Source organism: Pieris brassicae, chromosome 9 (genome assembly GCF_905147105.1).
Source record: "Pieris brassicae chromosome 9, ilPieBrab1.1, whole genome shotgun sequence".
NCBI classification, from domain to species: Eukaryota; Metazoa; Arthropoda; class Insecta; order Lepidoptera; family Pieridae; genus Pieris; species Pieris brassicae.
The window spans coordinates 2,910,689-2,930,850 of record NC_059673.1 but is presented as its reverse complement, the minus strand read 5'-3'; the positions used below and the strand labels follow the sequence as shown (position 1 = coordinate 2,930,850).

The window sequence follows — 20,162 nt, the reverse complement described above, 5'->3', positions numbered from 1 at the left end:
TAATTGCATAAAAAAATGAAATGTCAATAACACATAACCAGTTTTAGTTTTCACCACACATCCGGTGATAAATATTTTAATTTTAAAATTGGATCACTTCAATTTCTTATATGAGATTAATCATGCTTAATTGCTCATTGCTCAATTTTATTTTGACTAAATTGAGCATAGACAAAACATTGAATTCGGATACTTTACTGTCTCTGCTAACCAAAATGTATCTTTGTCTCGATACTCAGCCATAAAATCTTCTTAAAATTTGTCTTTCCCTCGTTACTATTAATATCTTGTAAAAATGTATCCTTGCCTCGATGCTAAGCTACCATAAAATCTCCTTAAAATGTATATTTGTCTCGTTACTGCTAATATCTTGTAAAAAAACGTATCCTTGCCTCGATACTACTAATATGTTGTAAACTATATCGACGTTAAGCCATAAAATCTTCTTAAAAATGTATCTTTACCTCGTTACCAGACCAAAACCACCAAGTCTTTTTGCCTCCTACAGGAGAATCTTTCACCGCATCATTCGAAGCGCTATTTTCCGCCATTTACAATATTTCTCGACCTTGTGCATTGTAGAGTTCTGGGGGTGGCCTACTGGACCTTGATCATCTCCTTCTGCCCCTATTACATCCCGATGCTATGATGTTTTAATCTAGTTGGGCCAATAAATTAATATTACGGTTAAATCGTTAATTAGCGTCTGCACTTGAAAAGTCTCTATTCTAAAGGAAACTATATTCTTAACATACGTAGTAATTATTAATAGTAAAAAAACTAATTTAAATTTGGTCCCGTTAATAATAATAAAGCCCGTTTAATTTCCAATCGTGACAAAAAGATAATACAGCTTAGATTTTTTACATCATATACATTATTTTATTTACCTAGTTAACCTATATATCCTATATCTTAGCTAAATGCAGTACCGTCGATCGGAACCCCTTCACGGGTAAATCCTCCTCCAGCTTTTTCCAAGTGACTCTGTCCATGGCTTTCTTTCTCCATTCGTTTCCTGGTACCGCTTCTGTTTCTTCTATCCACTTCTTTTTGGGACGCCCTCTTCTTTTTCCCCTTGGTCATTTCCATACAGTTGCTTTCTGTGTTGGATTTGGTTCCTTTAGCAGTGTTTTAATGTTGGCATTTCTTTGCTGTATTGCGATACTTATTCCTCGAGCCAGGAAAGCACCAGCTCTGGGGTCACCGGTACTAGATGCTTAAATCTTTAATCAAGCGTTGAAATTTTGTTTTTTATTGTATATTCATATATATATATATATATATTTCCAAAATACCAGCCGTATCACCTCGACGTCCGTCGTTCCACAACTGAGCGTTTTCTAAGGCAGTTGCCACGCACCACCACTTTGTGGAACCAGCTGCCCACTGAAGTATTTCCGAACCAATTCCACTTAGGGTCCTTCAAGAAAAGAGCCTACCAATTCTTGAAAAGCCGGCAACGCACTTGCGAGCCTTCTGGCAATGTGAGTGTCTAGGGGCAGCGGTATCGCTTAACTTCAGGTGAGCCTCTTGCCCGTTTGCCTCCTATTACATTTAAAAAAAAAGTAAATAAAGCGTTTAACTTTAAACCTAATTTAATTATAACTCATAAAAATGTCATTAACAATAATACGATGTTCGCGTGTCTTGATTCTGATTTGATATTTAATTCAATGGAGATTATATTAGAAAAACTTATTTTGATGAATTACTGTATTATTCATTTAATATTTATATACATCATAATGATTGAATGTTCGTTATAATCAGATCTTAATATATTTTTAATAGAACACGAGAGGAGGCTCATCTGTAAGTGTTAGGTAGTAATTATTATGTCAAAGACAGAGGGCTCGCAAATGCGTTGCCGGGCTATTAAGAATTGGTACGCTCATTTTTAAGCCTTCAATCGAATTGGTTCAGAAATACATCAATAAGCAGGTTCCACATAGTGGTGGGCGGAAAAATTGACTTAAAAACGCTCAGTTGTGGAACGACGGACGTCGTAGAAGATGCAGAGAGAGCCCACATTACGCAACGCAATAAAAAATCATTGCCACCAATTTCCCTTACTTAAAACACATCCATAGATCTGCAAACACTTATAAGTTACCTCCATATTTAGAGACATATCTACAGCTCTTTCTGACCTGACATTGACATCCTTTTCTCCTTCAGAGGCCCTTTCATCTTTACTCATTTTCTTAAAACAAAATGTTCACTATCGATCCAAAACATTCCCTAACAACATCTTCACAACCGTATGCTGCAACGGAAAATATTCTTATGTTGATACAATTGTTTGATTATAAAAATGTAAGTGTTAAGTAGTAATCGTTATGTCATAGACTAGCTGACATCACACAGGGAATCCTTCTTTTTAACTAAATATCCTTTTTATTATAAGTAACAAAGTGTTTTTGTTCGAATTAACAAACATATATATAACTCTAACCGCTGCCACGCGATTTTACGTCATTCGCGCCATGCTTCAAATTAACAGAAATATCTCATATTCCTTCATCTAATTTTGTTTAATTATATTTATTTATGGCTACAAAAACTTATTATACTCGAGAATGGATCACAATTAACCATAATTAGCGCCTGTCTAATTTGATAATTATGATTAACTTGTATAATTGCTTGAGTATTGATGGAGTGACTTCAGCGTGACTCTCGTCTCTGTAGCTGTACATCAATGGACTTTCTTTCTTTGCATATTTATTAACTCGAACGGTGAAGGAAAACATCGTGAGGAACCCGGCTTGCCTTATACCCAGGAAGTCGGTGCGTGTCAGGCACATTAGTCTGATCACCTACTTGCTGTAATAATAAATGATCATGGAACAGATATATCTGATTAATTTTTTATTTCAATTTCTTAAGCATTTTAAAATTCCATTGTGATTTAAGAACGTAATTCTAAGTTTCAATATTTTATTTTTATTATAAACTTTTAATACTAAACTAAGAAAAACACTTTTTGGAACGGATTGAAGCTATGTATTATTATTAAAAACTTATAATTATTTACAGAATTTTAAATTTTTTCCGACGTTTCGCGTGCTTTTCAGCGTGCGTGGTCACGATGACAAATACACAGCTTCAATCCGTTCAAAAAGTGTTTTTTCTTAATGTGTATAAGCTATGTTAATAAAAGACAAACTAAAACTAAACAATAAATAAAAACAAATGTAAAAAGTTTGGTCCCTGTGGCAGTGTATATTTATGGATGGCATTTCCTCGCTGTATTGCAATCCGTTGATCGAGGAAAGCACCAGCTCTGGGGTCACCGATCACGAGACGCAAACTTCTCTTTCATTAGCGCCTGTTCACTTTCAGCCCACGGCCCAAGAATCTGTCCAACGGGAACAAGGTTGTTTGCTTTTTTAAATGTATGCTCAAATGGCTTTTTTTCCAGGAGCGCCTCGGCGGCGGAGGGCTGGGTCTGGGCAGTGGTGGCTTCCGCGGCGGTGGTCAGCCCTCGCTAGCTGACTTCCAGCCGCCCTACTTCCCACCGCCCTTTGCACCACCTGCGCATCCCGCCACGCCACATCAGCAACAAGTACATTCCTTACTTCTTATAAAATTCGGCCCACATGCAATTGTGTTGTGTTGTGTTATTATTAACTAGCTGCCCCCGCTAACTTCGTTTCGCCTTTATAATATTGTTTGTAAGCCTACCTTTTTACTACATACAAACATATACAGCATATAAACTGTCCGCTTTTCCGGAATAGAAAACAAAAGAGAGTCCTCAGAGTTCAGGGAATAAATAAAAAATAAGGGAAAATTGGTCCAGTCGTATTCGAGTTTTGCTCTTAGCAACACATTTCGCGATTCATTTTTATTCATATAGAATTTTTAGTACTTAATAAATACATTTAATGTTGATGTGAATAAATTAGAATATAGCTATATCGTTTATACAATCCTAAACATACAAACAAATATAGAGTATTTGCAATTTTCTTAACGTAATAATAATTTAAAAAAATATACCTAGAAAATTACTTTAATTAATCAATTCTGGTACTACAAGTAAAACAATTAACAATTATTTCTACCTTTTCGTATCAATTGCTATATTATTATATAAAATAAGTCTATTGTAACTCGGAACAAATAAATTTACATTCGCTTCTCTGACAGGGTCATGGCATGGATTATGGAAGCAGTGGAGGTGGCGAGTACGGCCAGCACTACGCGCCTCAGCAATTACTGCCTCGTCACCACGGTCACCACGAGCCGCATGGCCATCTGCGCCACCATCGTGATCATCATGACATACATTCGCACCACGTAAGTGTTTAGATTAGTTTGTTTGTGTGATCACCACAGGTTACAGTTTGTATTTAGTTAACTTAACAACTGACTTAACTAAAACCCAAAATATTTTTTAAATCGAAACGCTATTAAAATGTTTACAGATTAATAATAATAATGTATTTGCAAGGAAGTGGTACATTCATATCGTATCAATTATGAAAAGCCGCGCAATCATACATAAAAATAGGCATGCAAATGTCACATTAATTTTCATTAAGTCATCTGTCATAATAATAAGTCAAACTATTTATGATTGTCAAACTTATGGTCCAAATACTCGCCCATCTTAAAGTCACATTGTCTTTAAAAAAAATACCCGTTGAATACACGGCAGTAATCTTATAATATCTAGGGTGTAGGTGTGTGTTAGTCTATATGTGTCACATCTACTTGCTAAGATCAATTACGGATTTATTTATTTATTTGAATTTTTGGTACGGAAGCAGCTGCCATGTAATTATACTTTTGTTAATATTTGTATGATCTCTCCGTGTATGTAATGCTTGCCACATGAAAAACTGTATTTTGTGTTTCATTTACCTACCAATGTATCAGTGTGCCGAGCGTTGGCAAGCTTTTCTCAATAATAAATAAATCAGTTAAGTAGTAGTTCAATATAATGTGTAAATAAAATCTATTATTAGAACGATTTTTATAAAGGTAGCTATGCGAAATACGTTTCGCCTTAATATGATTTTTTTGACTAGACTTTTTAAGTCATTGCAACATATGAAACATTTTGCTACCCCAAAAAGACTGTTCGCTTTACCGCAACAAAAACCTTACTAAAAAAAACTATTTTGAAGTTATATTTCTTTCGGCGCGTTAGGGAAACATGATGTGAGTAATATACGATATATAGTATATACGAACATATTTACGATGCGGGCGTCACAAAAAAACTGACACTCTGAAGTTAGTATAGTCAACATTGTAGTTTTTCGTGTTATTTATATAAATTTTATTTAACTACAAATGCATTATAATAAAACTTTCAATGTAAATACCTTTTTTCTATTCATAGTGACGTTTTTTTCTAAAAACGTAGGCGAAAGATAAAAAATTTCAAAAGATTATTACTTGTGACGGAAGAAGTATAACTTGTAACGCGTTTACATAAGTACACACTAGTATTTATAAATATTTTCTCTCAATAAAAACCTTCCTCATAGTGCAAGAAATAAATAAAAAATCTTTGCGCTTAGCAACATGTTTTGCGATTCATTTATATATGTCACAGCCTACTAGCATAATAAGCCGTTCAATTAACCCAGCCTCTAAACTGCGACATATATATTGGATATTGCTATACGCTGATCAATTTAATAGACGCAATTTAAAGCGTAAACAAAGGCGTGATGGAAAATCCCGATTTATCAGTAACCACACATTCTTTACATATTTTCATTAAGAGACTTTGATAATCCAACACTAAAAACAAAGAAAAAGTGTGCGTGTACTTCATGCGTAAGAAGTGAAACTTCTTTATGAACTTATTTCGAAAAATGATCACTATATGGAACTTTACAGAAATTGGTTAAATAAAATATATTAGATAAAGTTTAACAACAGGCTTTTATTATCATAGACATGAATACAAATAATACAATTATTTCATTTTACCTTATTACTACTAAGATTATTACAGAAATTCAATAATTGTAATAGAATAATTACTATTGTTATCCTTATTATATATTTTTGATATTAATGGCTTCGAATCAACCGTGGTAGGGACAACGAAAAATGTGACGGTAATTTCCAATGCCGATAAAAAAGTTTCACTTCTAAAATCACATGAGGACGTTTACGTTTTGAATAATAAGAAGTCTTTCACAATTACATACCATCATTTTTGCCCTAAATAGACGAATATTTTGATAATAACTTTCATAATGGAGCTCGGAGATACGTAAAATCAATAGAAAATAACAAGAATGCACCCCCGCATACCACGAGAAATCTTCGAATAGTTCAGACCCCTTGTAAGACGTTACTGAATTATGTTATTAAAATATCTTCATGCAAACTTCTTGTACCTTATACATACATAAACATAGACTATATGATGATGTATTAGGAAAAAAACTTTAAATTGAATAAAGATTTATTTTTAAATTATTATAAATAATATATTGTATTTAAAATTTTCTTAACAATGCAGTGTTAATAAAAATATTTAAAAATGAAAATTCAATCAAATTTAAAAAGTCGGTCCCTGTGGCGGAGTACTTTTAACGCTGGCAACATTCCCTCGATGTACTGCAATGCTTATATGCTGAGCGAGGAAATCAGCTTAGAGGCCGCCGCTACTAACCAGGCATCAAGTTAAACAACAATAGTTAACAATTACTTCTTAACATTACCGATACCGAGAGCTTTTTACGCCAGCTTTTTCTCTCGGCCTCTGTCTTCTTTGCCGAAGTAGGGATGTCTATCGATACAAATTTAATGATAAATAAGTGATACCTGTATTTTATATTAGATAATAAACAAATTGTATATGAAGAACTACACTACAATACATTCATTTAGAAACTAGAGTTAAAAAAAATTAAAACCAAAACGCAACGAAAACATTAAGCAAAGATAGGGATTTCTTTTTAATTCAAATATATCTATATTTTTTCTTCTCACAGTGGTTGCCTGTTGGAGATCGCTCGAAAGCGATAAGGTCGCCAGTAGCCCTCCTTTTCACTTAATTATGTTCAATTTTTATATTGTAATGCTACTAAGTGTTAATAAATAACTATATTAAATCTATCTTAAATTTTGTAGACACAATCACATCTCAGTCGGTCCAAAAAATACATTTTAACCATTGCAATTATCGGAAGTAATTTTGACATTTTAAAACAACGAGATTAAACTTAATACTGGTAGTACCTCCTTTTGCCTTTTGGATTATATAAATAAATTAAAAACAATAAAACGTATATTAGATATTTACGTAAATTAAAAATGTTCCCATTTGCTTCGATTCGAACAACCGGTTTTAAAAAATCGATAATAAAACTACTATCTACAATGTTGCCATTGTAAAATACTTTTGTCAATTCAACCAAAAAGGTTGAAAAGGCACTTAGATAGATTAGGTCTAATGTCCTCTGCCCTCTTTTGTGAAGTCCTATATTGTTAAGGGTTATTGTTGGAAAACGATATTTCATATTTTGATATTTGAATTCTTAAAGATATCGCGTCTATAGACGCGAATATATATATTTAGGTAATAATAAACTTTTTTGATAAGAAAATATGGTTGTGACAAAAATTTATCTGACGCTAATCCCCGCAATGTCTTGTAGGTAACTAGATTACAATTATTGAAAAGTTTTCCCTGTGCAATGCTTTCAAGGGAAAGGTTATTTTATTATTATTTTAAATTGCCTTTATATTGTATGAGAGTATTTTGAGTTTTAAATATTATCTTAACTGTTATTATTATGACATTATGATAATTAATATGACATTTGCCTATTTTTATATGGCTGCCTGTACTGTTTTTTTATATAATTATGTATCACTTTCTTTGCAAAAATGGGTTATTATTATTAAGAAAAAATAGCTTAGTTTTACATCTTACCAAAAGTCGTGTAGAAACTTACGTGTGTGTGTGTGTGAGTTGTCTTTGTGTTAGTTTTTGGACCCAATGCCTAAATTTGTCGTAGATAAATTGGATATTGGCCAACAGTTTCACTCATGTTGTTTCATATTGAAGAATGTTAGTGTTAGTCAAATAACGACAAAATTATTGTTAAGTTACGCAATTATTAAATTATGGTTTGTTAAAGAATATACTGTGTAGAATATTCTTTTATAAAATTTGTAATATTTGGACAGTTATCGCACGGAGGCTTCAGCTATAGCGGCAGTGATAGGCGGTCGGATTATGGAGTCCGAGAACAGCATGAGTTGGCGTTACATCATGCCCTGCACTCCACAGATGAAACACAGGTTTGTATAGCATACACATTTTTTGTCAAGTCACCTAATTTATTAAATCTAAAATATATTATTGTGGATATATCTTGTCGATTCGAAACTTTTTACAAAATACGTTTTTTTGAGGGGAGAGTTTACTGTATATTGAAATTTTGACAGTTACGAAACCGATGACCATTTGTTTCTTTTTATTTTATCAAAGTTTTTAGTAGTTATTCTGGTGACAAATATAACAAATCAAAACCCACAGAAATTGCTCCAGTCGTTCTCGAGTGATAAGTGTGCGAACAAACCCTACTTTGTTTTATATTATATTATTATGCTAAATATCCTTATTAGTAAATTAGGTAAGACTACCTATTAGTCTTAAGTTACGATCGTTATACGTATCAGTGACGACATATATATATAAAGAAAAAAGTCTTTCAACCTAGGTCAGTAATCTTTTAAACAAATCTTTAATACTGACAAAGTGTAGGTAATAAAATTATTGTACCTCAATTGATGTTTTGATTGTATAGAATTAAATTGATTAAAGAGTTGCGTATAAAATCACATATAATTTGACTCATTATGTTTGTCAACTGGCATTCCTCTTTACATACACATTTTTTTCATTTAAATTATAGTGTTGACAGGATGCCAGGAGTGTTGTTTTTTAATTGAGAATACTAAATATATTGTGTGATAAAACCTTAACGATTTAAAAGTGTATTGCTATTTTTGCAAGAGAAATGGTAGTCAATTTAAATTTGCACATAGTCTTTTTTTTGTTATGGCAACAGTTTTAATTTTATGCAGAATAATTCTTTATACTGTCTACATGATATTTTGTTTTTTTATGGTCAGGTTTACTATTTTATTATAAACTGCCAGTATCCAATTTAACGAAAACACGTTCTATGCAATGAATTAAAACCTCTTTTCGTTAGAATACATTCTAATTTCAATATAATCGTTGGTGTATCGGCCCTTCAAAATACCGAAAACTATTATGGCATATTTCAAATTCCATAACACAATTATGCACTATAAAAATACCCTTTTCATATATTGCCAAGAATTTAATAAGCCAAGTAAATTAAAGCTCAAGGAATGTTTGAGAAATTTCTCATTTCTCAAGTCGGAAGTCACTGTGTTTTCGTTTTTTTGAATTTGACGTTGGATGGTAAAAAAACGCGGGAAAACTAAACTGTCAATATTAGGTTGGAATAGATATACTGTATAGTTTTATACTTTTTTTTAATTTTGCCGCCGATACAAAAAAACTCAAAGCTTTAAAAAATGAACTATGTGACGGAATGATAAATTTTTCAGAATGCTGGCATGGATGATACCACGGGATTTATGACAGACTTACCCTTATTAAAATGTAAGTATATGGTACTTTAAAAATGAAAACGTATATACTTATAACAAAAAAGTTGCGCTTACATTAGCAGAGTGATTTTACATTATATCTTTCGATATTATCGTTTAGTATTATTGTAAGGACAATGTATGTGTTTTTGTTAATAAATCAAAATCACCGGGACAGAGGTACGAAAATGTGTTAAAAGATATTGTAAAGATCACTATCTTTTTTAAAAATTATTTACATAATTGCCAACGCTCAGCACACTGATATTGGTACTCAAGAAATTTAAAGGAAATTGATTTCAAATTGTGAGGGGAGCCACTATAGATATCCAGATCTACCTCGTTTAGCTAGCAGTCATGCTATAAGTTATTTGATAATTAGCTCAGTTAATTATATTCTGTATAACGAAATAGAAACTGTAGTCATTTGTCTCTGCTCAATTAGGAATAGATTTAATTCAAATATAGAACTACTGTGATTGTAATTTAAATTCCGCTACACAAGTACATGTTATTAACTTATCAAATGATGACCTCATAGATAAAAGTGTAATTAGGTTCTGTACAATAGCTATCGGATACATGTATCGATTATTTTCGATCGAACAAGCGAATATCGAATAGACAATCGATCATCCATTTGATTAGCGGATGCGGAAATGAGATGCTACTTATTTTTTTTATCGCCAGTATTAATCGAACATGTCTATATTTTATTCTTAGCTTCAGATATAAACTGTGTCAAAAACAAAATTTGTACTGTTAAATAATTATATCTTTTAAATTAGAATTTCGTAAAACTACAATAAAAGTGTAAACTGAGCCTTATTTTCACATACAAACAAATTAAGAAAAAAATAGTACATAAATGCCATTACAAATTAGTTCATACTAGACAGAGGTTTTTTATCTAATACGAGGCAAACGGGCAGAAGCCTCACCTGATGTTAAGTGTCACCACAGCCCATGAACACTCACATGTTCAGAAGGCTCGCAAGTGTGTTGCCAGCCTTTTGAGGATTGGTACGCTCTTTTCTTGAAGGACCCTAAGTCGAATTGGTTCGAAAATACTTCAGTGGACAGCTGGTTCCACATAGTGGTAGTGCGCAGCAAAAACTGCATAAATACGCTTAGTTCAGGAACGACGAGGTGATACGGATGGTATTTTGTATTCCTTTATATGGCCTTGACGACCAATAATGAGACTCAACTCAGGGCAGAGGAAGGTCTTTTGGCTTATCATTGAACCCTTCTAATTGATCAACGAAACGAGATAACTTAAACTACAGTTTTTATAAATATATTTTTAATTAAAAGAAACTGAATAGGTTTGCTTAACACGAAAGAAATATAACAATAATTATGTGACGAGTTATAAGAGTTTTAATACAAAAATAATTTTGATTGAACACACCATCACAATACATTTTTTTGTAATGGCAACTCTGACAAAATAATTGGCGGGATCTTTTAAAAAGCTAATGTCAGAACGCGGTGTTAAATAGTCAGCATGGAGCCTGTACTAATGACATAGTAATGTTTATTGTATTAGGGTTACCATATGAAATATTACAATGTGAATAGCAATCACGCTGCGCGCTTGTTTGGGGCGTGGCTGGATTCGTAAATCCATTGTTCGTTTACACTAGGGATTCTGTAATCACCCGTATTTTTCTATTTCAATAACCTTATAAAATTCAAATTATTTCTTAACATAATAAACTGTACTTAGGTACTTTGAGTGTTAAAACAATCTACATATACCAATGCCTATTAGGTCTCGCCTTCAAATTTCTGTATCTGTTCTGTGATCATTTCTGATCAATTGTATTGTGTAGACTTTTTGGGTCTACGGCATGCCTCACGATGTTTTCCTTGACCGAAGCGTGTATTGAATGAGCATATAGACAGAACGTACATTGGTGAACAGCCGGGGATCAAACCTAGAACCCCAGGGATGTATATCGAAAAAAATCTATATAGAGACTGATCATAAAACGTAAGAAAGAAAATTAGGCAAATCTCCAGAAATCGTCCCTCGGATTCTCTTGTTTATCATAGACTTCAAGCACTTTCCACAATGAGTCTTGCCTAAATAACAGAAGAATCATCTTTTCTCTTATATCATCTTCACGTTCCTCATTTCCTTATTTTTCTCCTAAGCTCCTAAATATCTAGAGTAAAAGTAATCATTCGTTTAACTTGAAAAATCTCGTGTCGTATATTTGTCTATTTATCAAGGATATTACGTTATTTTTATTATTATTTTATTTTTCTATTGTCGTGTATTTGAGAAAATATAGATTGTAACTTATACTATTGACAATTATATAGGTGTGGTGTACTTTAATATATAAAATGTATATTACATTACACTGAATTTGCTGTTTATGTAGAATTTGTTTTCGCAGCGATGAAAGGCCGCGATGGCCTAAGCGCAGGGTCATGTGCACCAAACGACGTGTTCTGCTCAGTGCCAGGACGCCTATCACTTCTCTCCTCAACCAGCAAGTACAAAGTGACAGTCGCTGAGGTCCAGCGAAGGCTTTCTCCCCCAGAGTGCCTCAACGCGTCGCTGTTAGGAGGAGTCTTACGGAGGTAAGGATAATTATCTGTAGTTTCAATATGGGCGGTAAAAACCGCCTTAACGTAATACAACAGAATAGTAATGTCAAAGTGTTTTAGCGTTCGCCAGATTGTTTATTTTGCTTCTATAATTATGGAAAAGTATAGTTCAGTTTATGTATTTACAAAAGCTTGCCAACGCTCGGCACAAAGGTTTAGTTAGTAATTTTAAAAAATTAAATTATAAAGGAAAATTTATTTCAATGTGTGAGGAGAGCAACTATGGATATCCAGACCTAGCTTCTTTATCAGAATGCTCAATCTGGACATTGGTGCAAGGGACAAATGTGATACCTGTGTCTTCCAGTTGTTCCAGTCTTTTTTTATTGCTTATAAGTGTGCGGTCTTATACTGCCAAGGAAAATCATTACGAATTGTAGCTGGTGGCACATTTTGGGCACAAACATTTAGCTAATGAGACGCAATATGTTCCACTTTACGGATCTTCATAATTAAGAGGGTACGAATTAAATTTAATTAAAAAGGTTTGACAATCAACCTTGTTAAATATCTTAAATGCAAAAGATAAATCAGTTCATATACTACGATTCTCCAATGACAACATCTTAAGATGTTTTTGTTGTTGTTTGTTTTTGTTTCGCTTAAGCGCGCTAGCCTTGTTTCGTTTGTTGACAACTGTACGTAGAAAAGTTCATAGTATGTTCTAATATATTTTAAAAGAATAAGTACATCCATAATAGGTTACATGAGTTATTCTAGTCATTGATCATTATCTATTTATCTACTATAACATTATAATATCATTATTTATCTGTCATCAATTCACTAAAACATAGACAGCAGACCTTTTTAGGTCTAGGCTCGGATTTCTGTATCTGTTTCGAGATCATTTGTTAATCTTATAGGCAAGTAGGTGATCAGCCTCTTTTGCCTCGCACGCCGTCGACTTTTCGAGGCTAAGGCATGCTGGTTTTGCATCGAGTGAATGTTAAATGCGCACACAGAAAGTCCAGAAGCGTCCAGGTGCGCTGAAGCCGGGGATTGAACCTCAGAGATGAGAGTAGCACGCTGAAGCAACTAGGCCAACACTTCTCACTTAATAGTAATAATAATTAAAGCCAGTCTAATTAGATTTGTTATATACATTTTTTTCTTGTAATCCTAATATCCTAGCTTCCTTCAGTACCGTCGATCGGAAACCCTTCACGGGTAAAAGCCTCCTACAGCCTAAATATGCTTGTCCATGGATTCCGTTCCCCATTCGCTTCTTGCTACCCCGCTTTATTTCCACCTTTTCTTGTAACCACCAAACTTTAAGTACGTTACGTCTATGTAAATAACAATATTAAATTTAATACCTTTTTAGACAATACAGTTATCCACAGCCACAGCTCCACGTTTTATTACCACTTACATTTTTTGCGCTTGCAACACAGTACGGTATATGATTTGACTTATTTGATCTGATAGGTTTATTTAGTGGTCAGTTTGTTTTTGTCTGTGGTTTTATAGACATGCTACATTTTAACTAGTGAACCTGTGGTTTCGGCCATCTCGATTATGTCGGTCTGGAATGCCTTTGCAAAAAAAATGGTTTTACAGATCTTTCAGTGGCACAAATACTTAATATATTTATCTATTTATGGTCTATATTTCACTATGTTTAAACGTTGTACTAGGAGCAGTGTTGGCCTAGTGGCTTCAGCGTGCGACTCTCGCCGCTGAGGTCGTAAGTTCGATCCCCGGCTGTGCACGAATGAACTGTCTTTCTATGTGCGCATTTAACATTAGCTCGAACGGTGAAGGAAAACATCGTGAGGAAACCGGCTTGCCTTAGACCGAAAAAGTTGTCGGCGTGTGTCAGGCACAGAAGAATGATCACCTACTTGCCTATTCGAATAACAAATGATCATGAAACAGATATAGAAATCTGAGGCCCAGACCTAAAAAAAGGTTATAACGCCATTGATTTTTTTAGACGTTATACTACGTTTATAATATATGTAACTATAAAATACCATCCCTTGCCCATGTGTCACAATACATTTCATCTTGAGAGCTGTCAAAGTTGCCAACCTAAAGAAATAAATACCTCGTTACTGGAAAGTTCCAAAACGCAAATATTGTAACAGATATGGCGCCAATTCGTATATTTATTTTAAAAAAGGCTTGCCAACGGGATTCGCATTAACATCTAGATACAATAAAAACTAATTGCCGTTAACAGGCTAAACTATAAATATATCATTTAAAAACTAAAAATATTATTATTTAAAATTGTATACTAGCTCTTGGAAATTGCGATTTAATTACAGGGGAAATTTATAAGCTGACATAAACATTATAGGAATAGTAGCTTTACAAACTAGGATGATTCTACAAAGACATCGTGAAAAGTTTGAGAATCTAGACTTGAGACCCTGTTATCAAAACCACTTTAAAATATCAATATTTCATTACCAATAAACCTTATTTATATGCAAATTGAATTTAAATTCGGCATTGCTTAATTGAAATCAAATTTTTACGAGGTAATTGTCGAGCGGCCCGGAATGTAGTAATTGCTATTAGAATAATAATAGATTGTCCATAGACACGTGTAACATCATTTTCATTCTGTATACTTAGAGGCTTAATTACCGCGCCAACGAATGACGCTCGATATTTAAATTTTTGAACAACATATTTGATTGTAGAACTTTATTTAAAATAAGAACATTGGTTGTGGATTTCCGGTGATGATACTCAGCATTTTCCATGACACCACGACAGCAGTAATTGTACATTGCACATATTCACCTTTTTTTTCTTTGACCAAATATAGTATTATACAGAGTATATATTTAGGAAAAGGATAATGAAAACCCATTACATTATTACCGGGTTCAAATCGACTCGCTACATTAACCGACTATTTGGCATCGTAATTATTTGCAAGTTGCGCACGCGCCGGTTTTTATTAGGGTCGAATTCTCACATGCAAGATATTTTACGTAGCAATTTTTGTCGCACTGTATCACTGCGTATTTATTGGATATATTTTATAAGAACGAGTTATAAACTTTTGGCTAAACTGTTGTTAAACCTATTTTACAGAATATTAATAGATAAGATTCAAAACGAAGTTCAAAATAACATTGTTTTAATAATAAATATGTCAATGAAAACAGCCCAAAGTACTAATTTTCAGCTCAATTAAAGACTATATTTAAGTTACTTCTTTTATTGTATACTGTTTTAAAACGATTATAATTTCAAATGTATAAGATGAATTCAATATGGAACCGATTCGGGTACGTATGGAAGTACGATAATTATATCATATAAACACTACTATATCGATATAATTTTTGTTAACATAATAAGACCCGGGATCTAATTTAAATCACCAAAGAGTACGAAACAGCCAATTATTCCTGAAAGGAGGTTGTAATGAATTCGATCTCGTCATGAACTTTTTGTAAACAAAAACAAATTAAGAACAACGGTTCTTTTGCTACCTGTGGGTTTCTCTTTGGTTAAATTAAATTTTGATGGACTCTAATTAATGCGTGTATTTTAAATTGTAACACAATGATGGATATGAAAAATTAAAATTGCGCTTTCGTTTCGTGATAGATGACAATTGACATTTGATGTTTGTTCAGGGGCTTTAGACAAAGTCAATTTGTGAGAGCCGTGACTATCCGCTAGCCGACTAGCCGCGTCTACTACCGCCAAATGAATTTGTAAGAGTCATTAGCTCTAACTTTGTCACATGACCATGTTATACAATTTCGTTTGGCATGATTTTGTTTCAAGTCCTCTTTTTATGGTATTTTTTATCTTAATAAGGAACTTGAATTCTTCATTATCTGTTAAGAAAATCGTAAAAAAACGTCGATAACTAGTGTTACTTGTCGATAAAGAGGTTATTTATTAGAATTTAGAATCAAAAGAAATTCGCTTTAACAGATTGACGGGATAATCTGTTTATAATAAGCATCCGATGTATTGATATGAAAGTATCGATTTTGATTATCAATCAGAATAAAGCACGGCTCTTTGATTTTAATAAACAGGTACTGTTATGAAAAAAATTGTTAGTTTTAAGTCACATTACACACGATAAATCTAAGCAATTTTTTTTGTCTATTAGATAAAACTTATCATAAACTGTGTAAATCTAGTAAGGTAAGGTGCTGATCACACATTTTACAACTTATTGTTAAAAAACATTTTCGTTAATGAAAGTTGTATTTAATTTTTTTTAAAGATTAATTAAAAATAATTTCCGAACCGACAATTATGAGGCAAAGATCTTCTGACTTTGGCTGTGTGACCTCTGACTAACGAACGCTACAAATTTACCTTTTGTAATATATCTAATATACCTAAAAATAAAATAAATGTTAAGATAGTATAGTTATTATTTTTTTGTATGCGCTAGCTATAGCTTAACTGCTAGAGCTTGCGTAACCAATCGATCTGGGCTCGATGCCCAGTCTGAGCCGTCCGAATTATTTTTCGTTTGCCGAAAAAGATTTCCATGCAGAGCATCGTTTGTCGGATCTGTTACTATTATATGTATAAAGATTAATAAAAAAACTGAAACTTATTACTATAACAAAGATATAGGTAAAGCCTCTTGCTAATTATTGTTTTAATTTCGTTTTATAACTAAAACTAGGGCAAATATTATGTATGTTTAGGTACTTCGATGTTAACTTAGTATATTAAAACAAGGACAGAAGAAAGTTTTGTAATTTTTGTTGAATATGACAGTTATCACAAGCACTCCATAGACAATATTTTTTTTTATATATTTAAAAACGCTTCCAGTCCGCAGTTAACTCGTACGGTAAAATAATCAAATAACTTCATACCTCGCATACTATGTTGCTTAGCTTTCGGAATTTCGATACCAGGTTTTCACACCTATGAATAATAATTTTCAATTACGCGTGAGTGATTTTTTTATAGGGCATCATTTGACCACTTTCTACGCGTCAATCAATTTAGTCATCGATCTTTGTCTTGCCTCAACCAAGTGGGCAGTAGCGAAGTCGCGTCATTCAAGTTTCCGGTTACAAAAACAAAACTAGAATTGTACCCGCGACTTGCAGAGTTTGTGATGTGTTAATGGAGTATAGACGATTTAGTAGAGACTCTTTGAATAGGGTCAAAGATTGTAAATCCCTTTTACTTGAAACTGGCATAAAGTTAAAACTATTGCCATAATATAAAAAAAGAAAAAAAAGATTGTAAATATAAAAGATAGAATTATGACACAGAGCACATGTTATAACTTTTTAATTTAATTAATCTCAATTTTTTTATGCGTGTTTTGCAATTAATTAATTTTTTACGGTTTTTTATTTGATATTAATTTTGATTGTGGTTTTTGTTACCTTGACTATTTGATTTCGCTTATAGTGTCCACATAATGGCACAATTTTAATATTTATATATGTATGTTGTTTCAAATGTATCATATATGTATAGTCCAAATAAAAAATTCAATTGCCCTGTAAAGTTTTAAAAAAACGTAACGTAAGTTAAAGTTTTTGGTGTGCAATATACCACTGATACTAACATTACCTCGATGTTATTGCAATACTTATTTGTAATAGTTTTCATTTATTAGTTTTGTTATAATATATCTATTAATAAAAAAATATCGTTTTGAAACATGCCTTGTATCCTTCAAATTGTTTAATTGTTGTCATTTTTAATTTTCTTTCAGAGCAAAAAGCAAAAATGGCGGACGTTTATTACGAGAGAAATTAGAAAAAATAGGCCTTAACCTACCAGCGGGGAGGCGGAAAGCCGCGAACGTGACCCTGCTCACTTCTTTAGTAGAAGGTAATTTTTCTTTTTTGAGAAAGGATGTTTGCCGCTCCGACCTAAGGACGGTCCTCAACTAGCCCAAAGGCCCACTAGGCCATGAGGCTCGCCAGATGTTAGGCGATACCACTCTAAAAGCTAGAGGGCTCGCGAGTGCAGTTCCGGCCGCGAGTGCATTTTTTGACGGACCCTATTTCGAATTGGTTTGGAAATACTTCAGTGGGCAGCTGGATGGTTAATGCAGGTGCAATTTGTTACGAGGAGTTAAGCTTAGCGGTCGGAAACTTGCAGTTTTGACAATTCAAGATAATACTAGAATTTGCATATATATTTTATTCATGAACGGTGTTTCACGCTTTAAACCCTGAAACATACATATTTTTTATTACATATTAGGTGGGCAGAAAAGTGCGTAGGCTGACTCATAGATGGCGCTACCAATATTAAATAAATATGATTTCTAGTTAGCCCTAACCTTCAAAAGACACGTGTATAAATTTGACAACTGTCATACTGTTAGTTGATGAGTGAGTGAGATATAGTGTTTTGAGTGAAGGAACTTTTGTTTGATAAATAATGATTCATTCATTAAGCATTGCTTCTAGCGAAAACACATTATTTGGGGCAGATTTTCGTTCTTTATATATCTTTAGTAAAAAATAACTAAAAACGACTTCCACGTCTAATTTAAATGGCCAATTCATTTGTTATATTGAAGTTAATAAACTCAAACGTCAACACATCAACTTCATTAATTTTAGCTAAGACTGGCTGAAGAATAAATTAATTATTTTTACAGCTGAAGCGGTGCATTTGGCCCGTGACTTCGGCTATGTATGTGAAACAGAGTTCCCTGCGCGGGCGTTAGCGGAATACCTCGCAAGACAATACGCAGAACATGACGCTAGACGAAGGCGTGACCTGTTGCAGGCTACGAAGCAGGTGAGACATTATATTACATTTATATACGGGATCTATCTATGATACAATTTTGTTAAAATTTGTCCAACGGAAGTAAGGAGTCACTGGATACACTAGTGTGTTCACAACCTTGTCTAGAGCGCTGTCAAATATATCAAACTTCAGACATAAAAAATGGTTTGTGTAAATTTAGATTTAAGTTTGATTAATGTACTAGAAGCCTTATGTCTGTATTCCAAAAGGTATCTCAAGTCAAAATCTCGGTTAGAGCTCCGTGACATATGTCAAAGTTCAAATATAAAAAACGATTTGACAGTTCTCGAAAGCAATTTAGTTTCAGTGACATTCTAGAAAAAATGAGAAAAAAATCTTTTATTCGGGTATTGCGTTAGATTAAATTAAGTCTATGATTAATATTAGCACCAGACCTCCGACGAAGTGAAGGCCTCCTCCAAAGTCTTCCACTTGTCTCCCATCCTCGACACAATTTTCCAATCCTTGTCAGCTATCCCTTTCATTGCGTTTTAATTTATACATTCTGGAATACTTGCATCTAATAAATAACTTATTTACGGGTACATAAATCTAATGACATGATTCCGCAACTCAGAAAATTTTGTTATACTTAAGTTGCATTCAACAGATCGATTTGCATTCATACTTATTTTAATAATTTAATTATTTATTAATAATAATAACCATAATACATCGCTCACTTATTGATTTCTTTACTTTACGTTTCAGGTTGTCAAAGAAGTAATGGATCTTCTAAACCAAGATAGGTCTCCACTCTGCAATACTCGGCCGCCGCATCTCCTTGAACCAGCGATACAGCGACATCTAACGCATTTCTCTCTCATCTCGCATGGGTTTGGAGGACCGGCCATTGTTGCAGCTCTCACTGCCATACAGGTGTGTATTTTGCGATAGATGACGCTTTCTTAAAATAGTATCCGTTAGAGTTTCACTAATAGACGTTAGAGGGAACTTTATTAAAATTATATGTGACAGTATTGCTACAGATAATTAAAATTGCTACCAAAAATTGTGGCTGTGATTGCGCCACAGTTAAGCAGAAATCCTTCTAATTATTTATTCTAAGGAAAATTCCAGATTCAATATTCGCAATATTCGCTGAACTCACTTTCCTTAATTGTCTTTGGTAAAAAAAAATTGCTTGTGTCAATTCAGGT

The 20,162-nt window shown here is 33.3% G+C and overlaps 1 protein-coding gene across 2 annotated transcripts in view; it reads left to right on the top strand.

Annotated features, from left to right (window-relative positions):
- LOC123714182 (transcription factor AP-2-epsilon) overlaps positions 1-20,162 on the top strand; it is a 56,353-nt gene that overhangs the window by 34,292 nt on the left and 1,899 nt on the right. For both annotated transcript variants that reach the window (XM_045668363.1, XM_045668362.1), the window contains exons 2-9: positions 3,428-3,571; positions 4,159-4,308; positions 8,176-8,289; positions 9,595-9,649; positions 12,048-12,234; positions 17,948-18,066; positions 18,848-18,990; positions 19,714-19,881. In XM_045668363.1, coding sequence (XP_045524319.1) covers positions 3,428-3,571; positions 4,159-4,308; positions 8,176-8,289; positions 9,595-9,649; positions 12,048-12,234; positions 17,948-18,066; positions 18,848-18,990; positions 19,714-19,881 — 1,080 coding nt within the window. The remainder of the gene's footprint in view (positions 1-3,427; positions 3,572-4,158; positions 4,309-8,175; positions 8,290-9,594; positions 9,650-12,047; positions 12,235-17,947; positions 18,067-18,847; positions 18,991-19,713; positions 19,882-20,162) is intronic.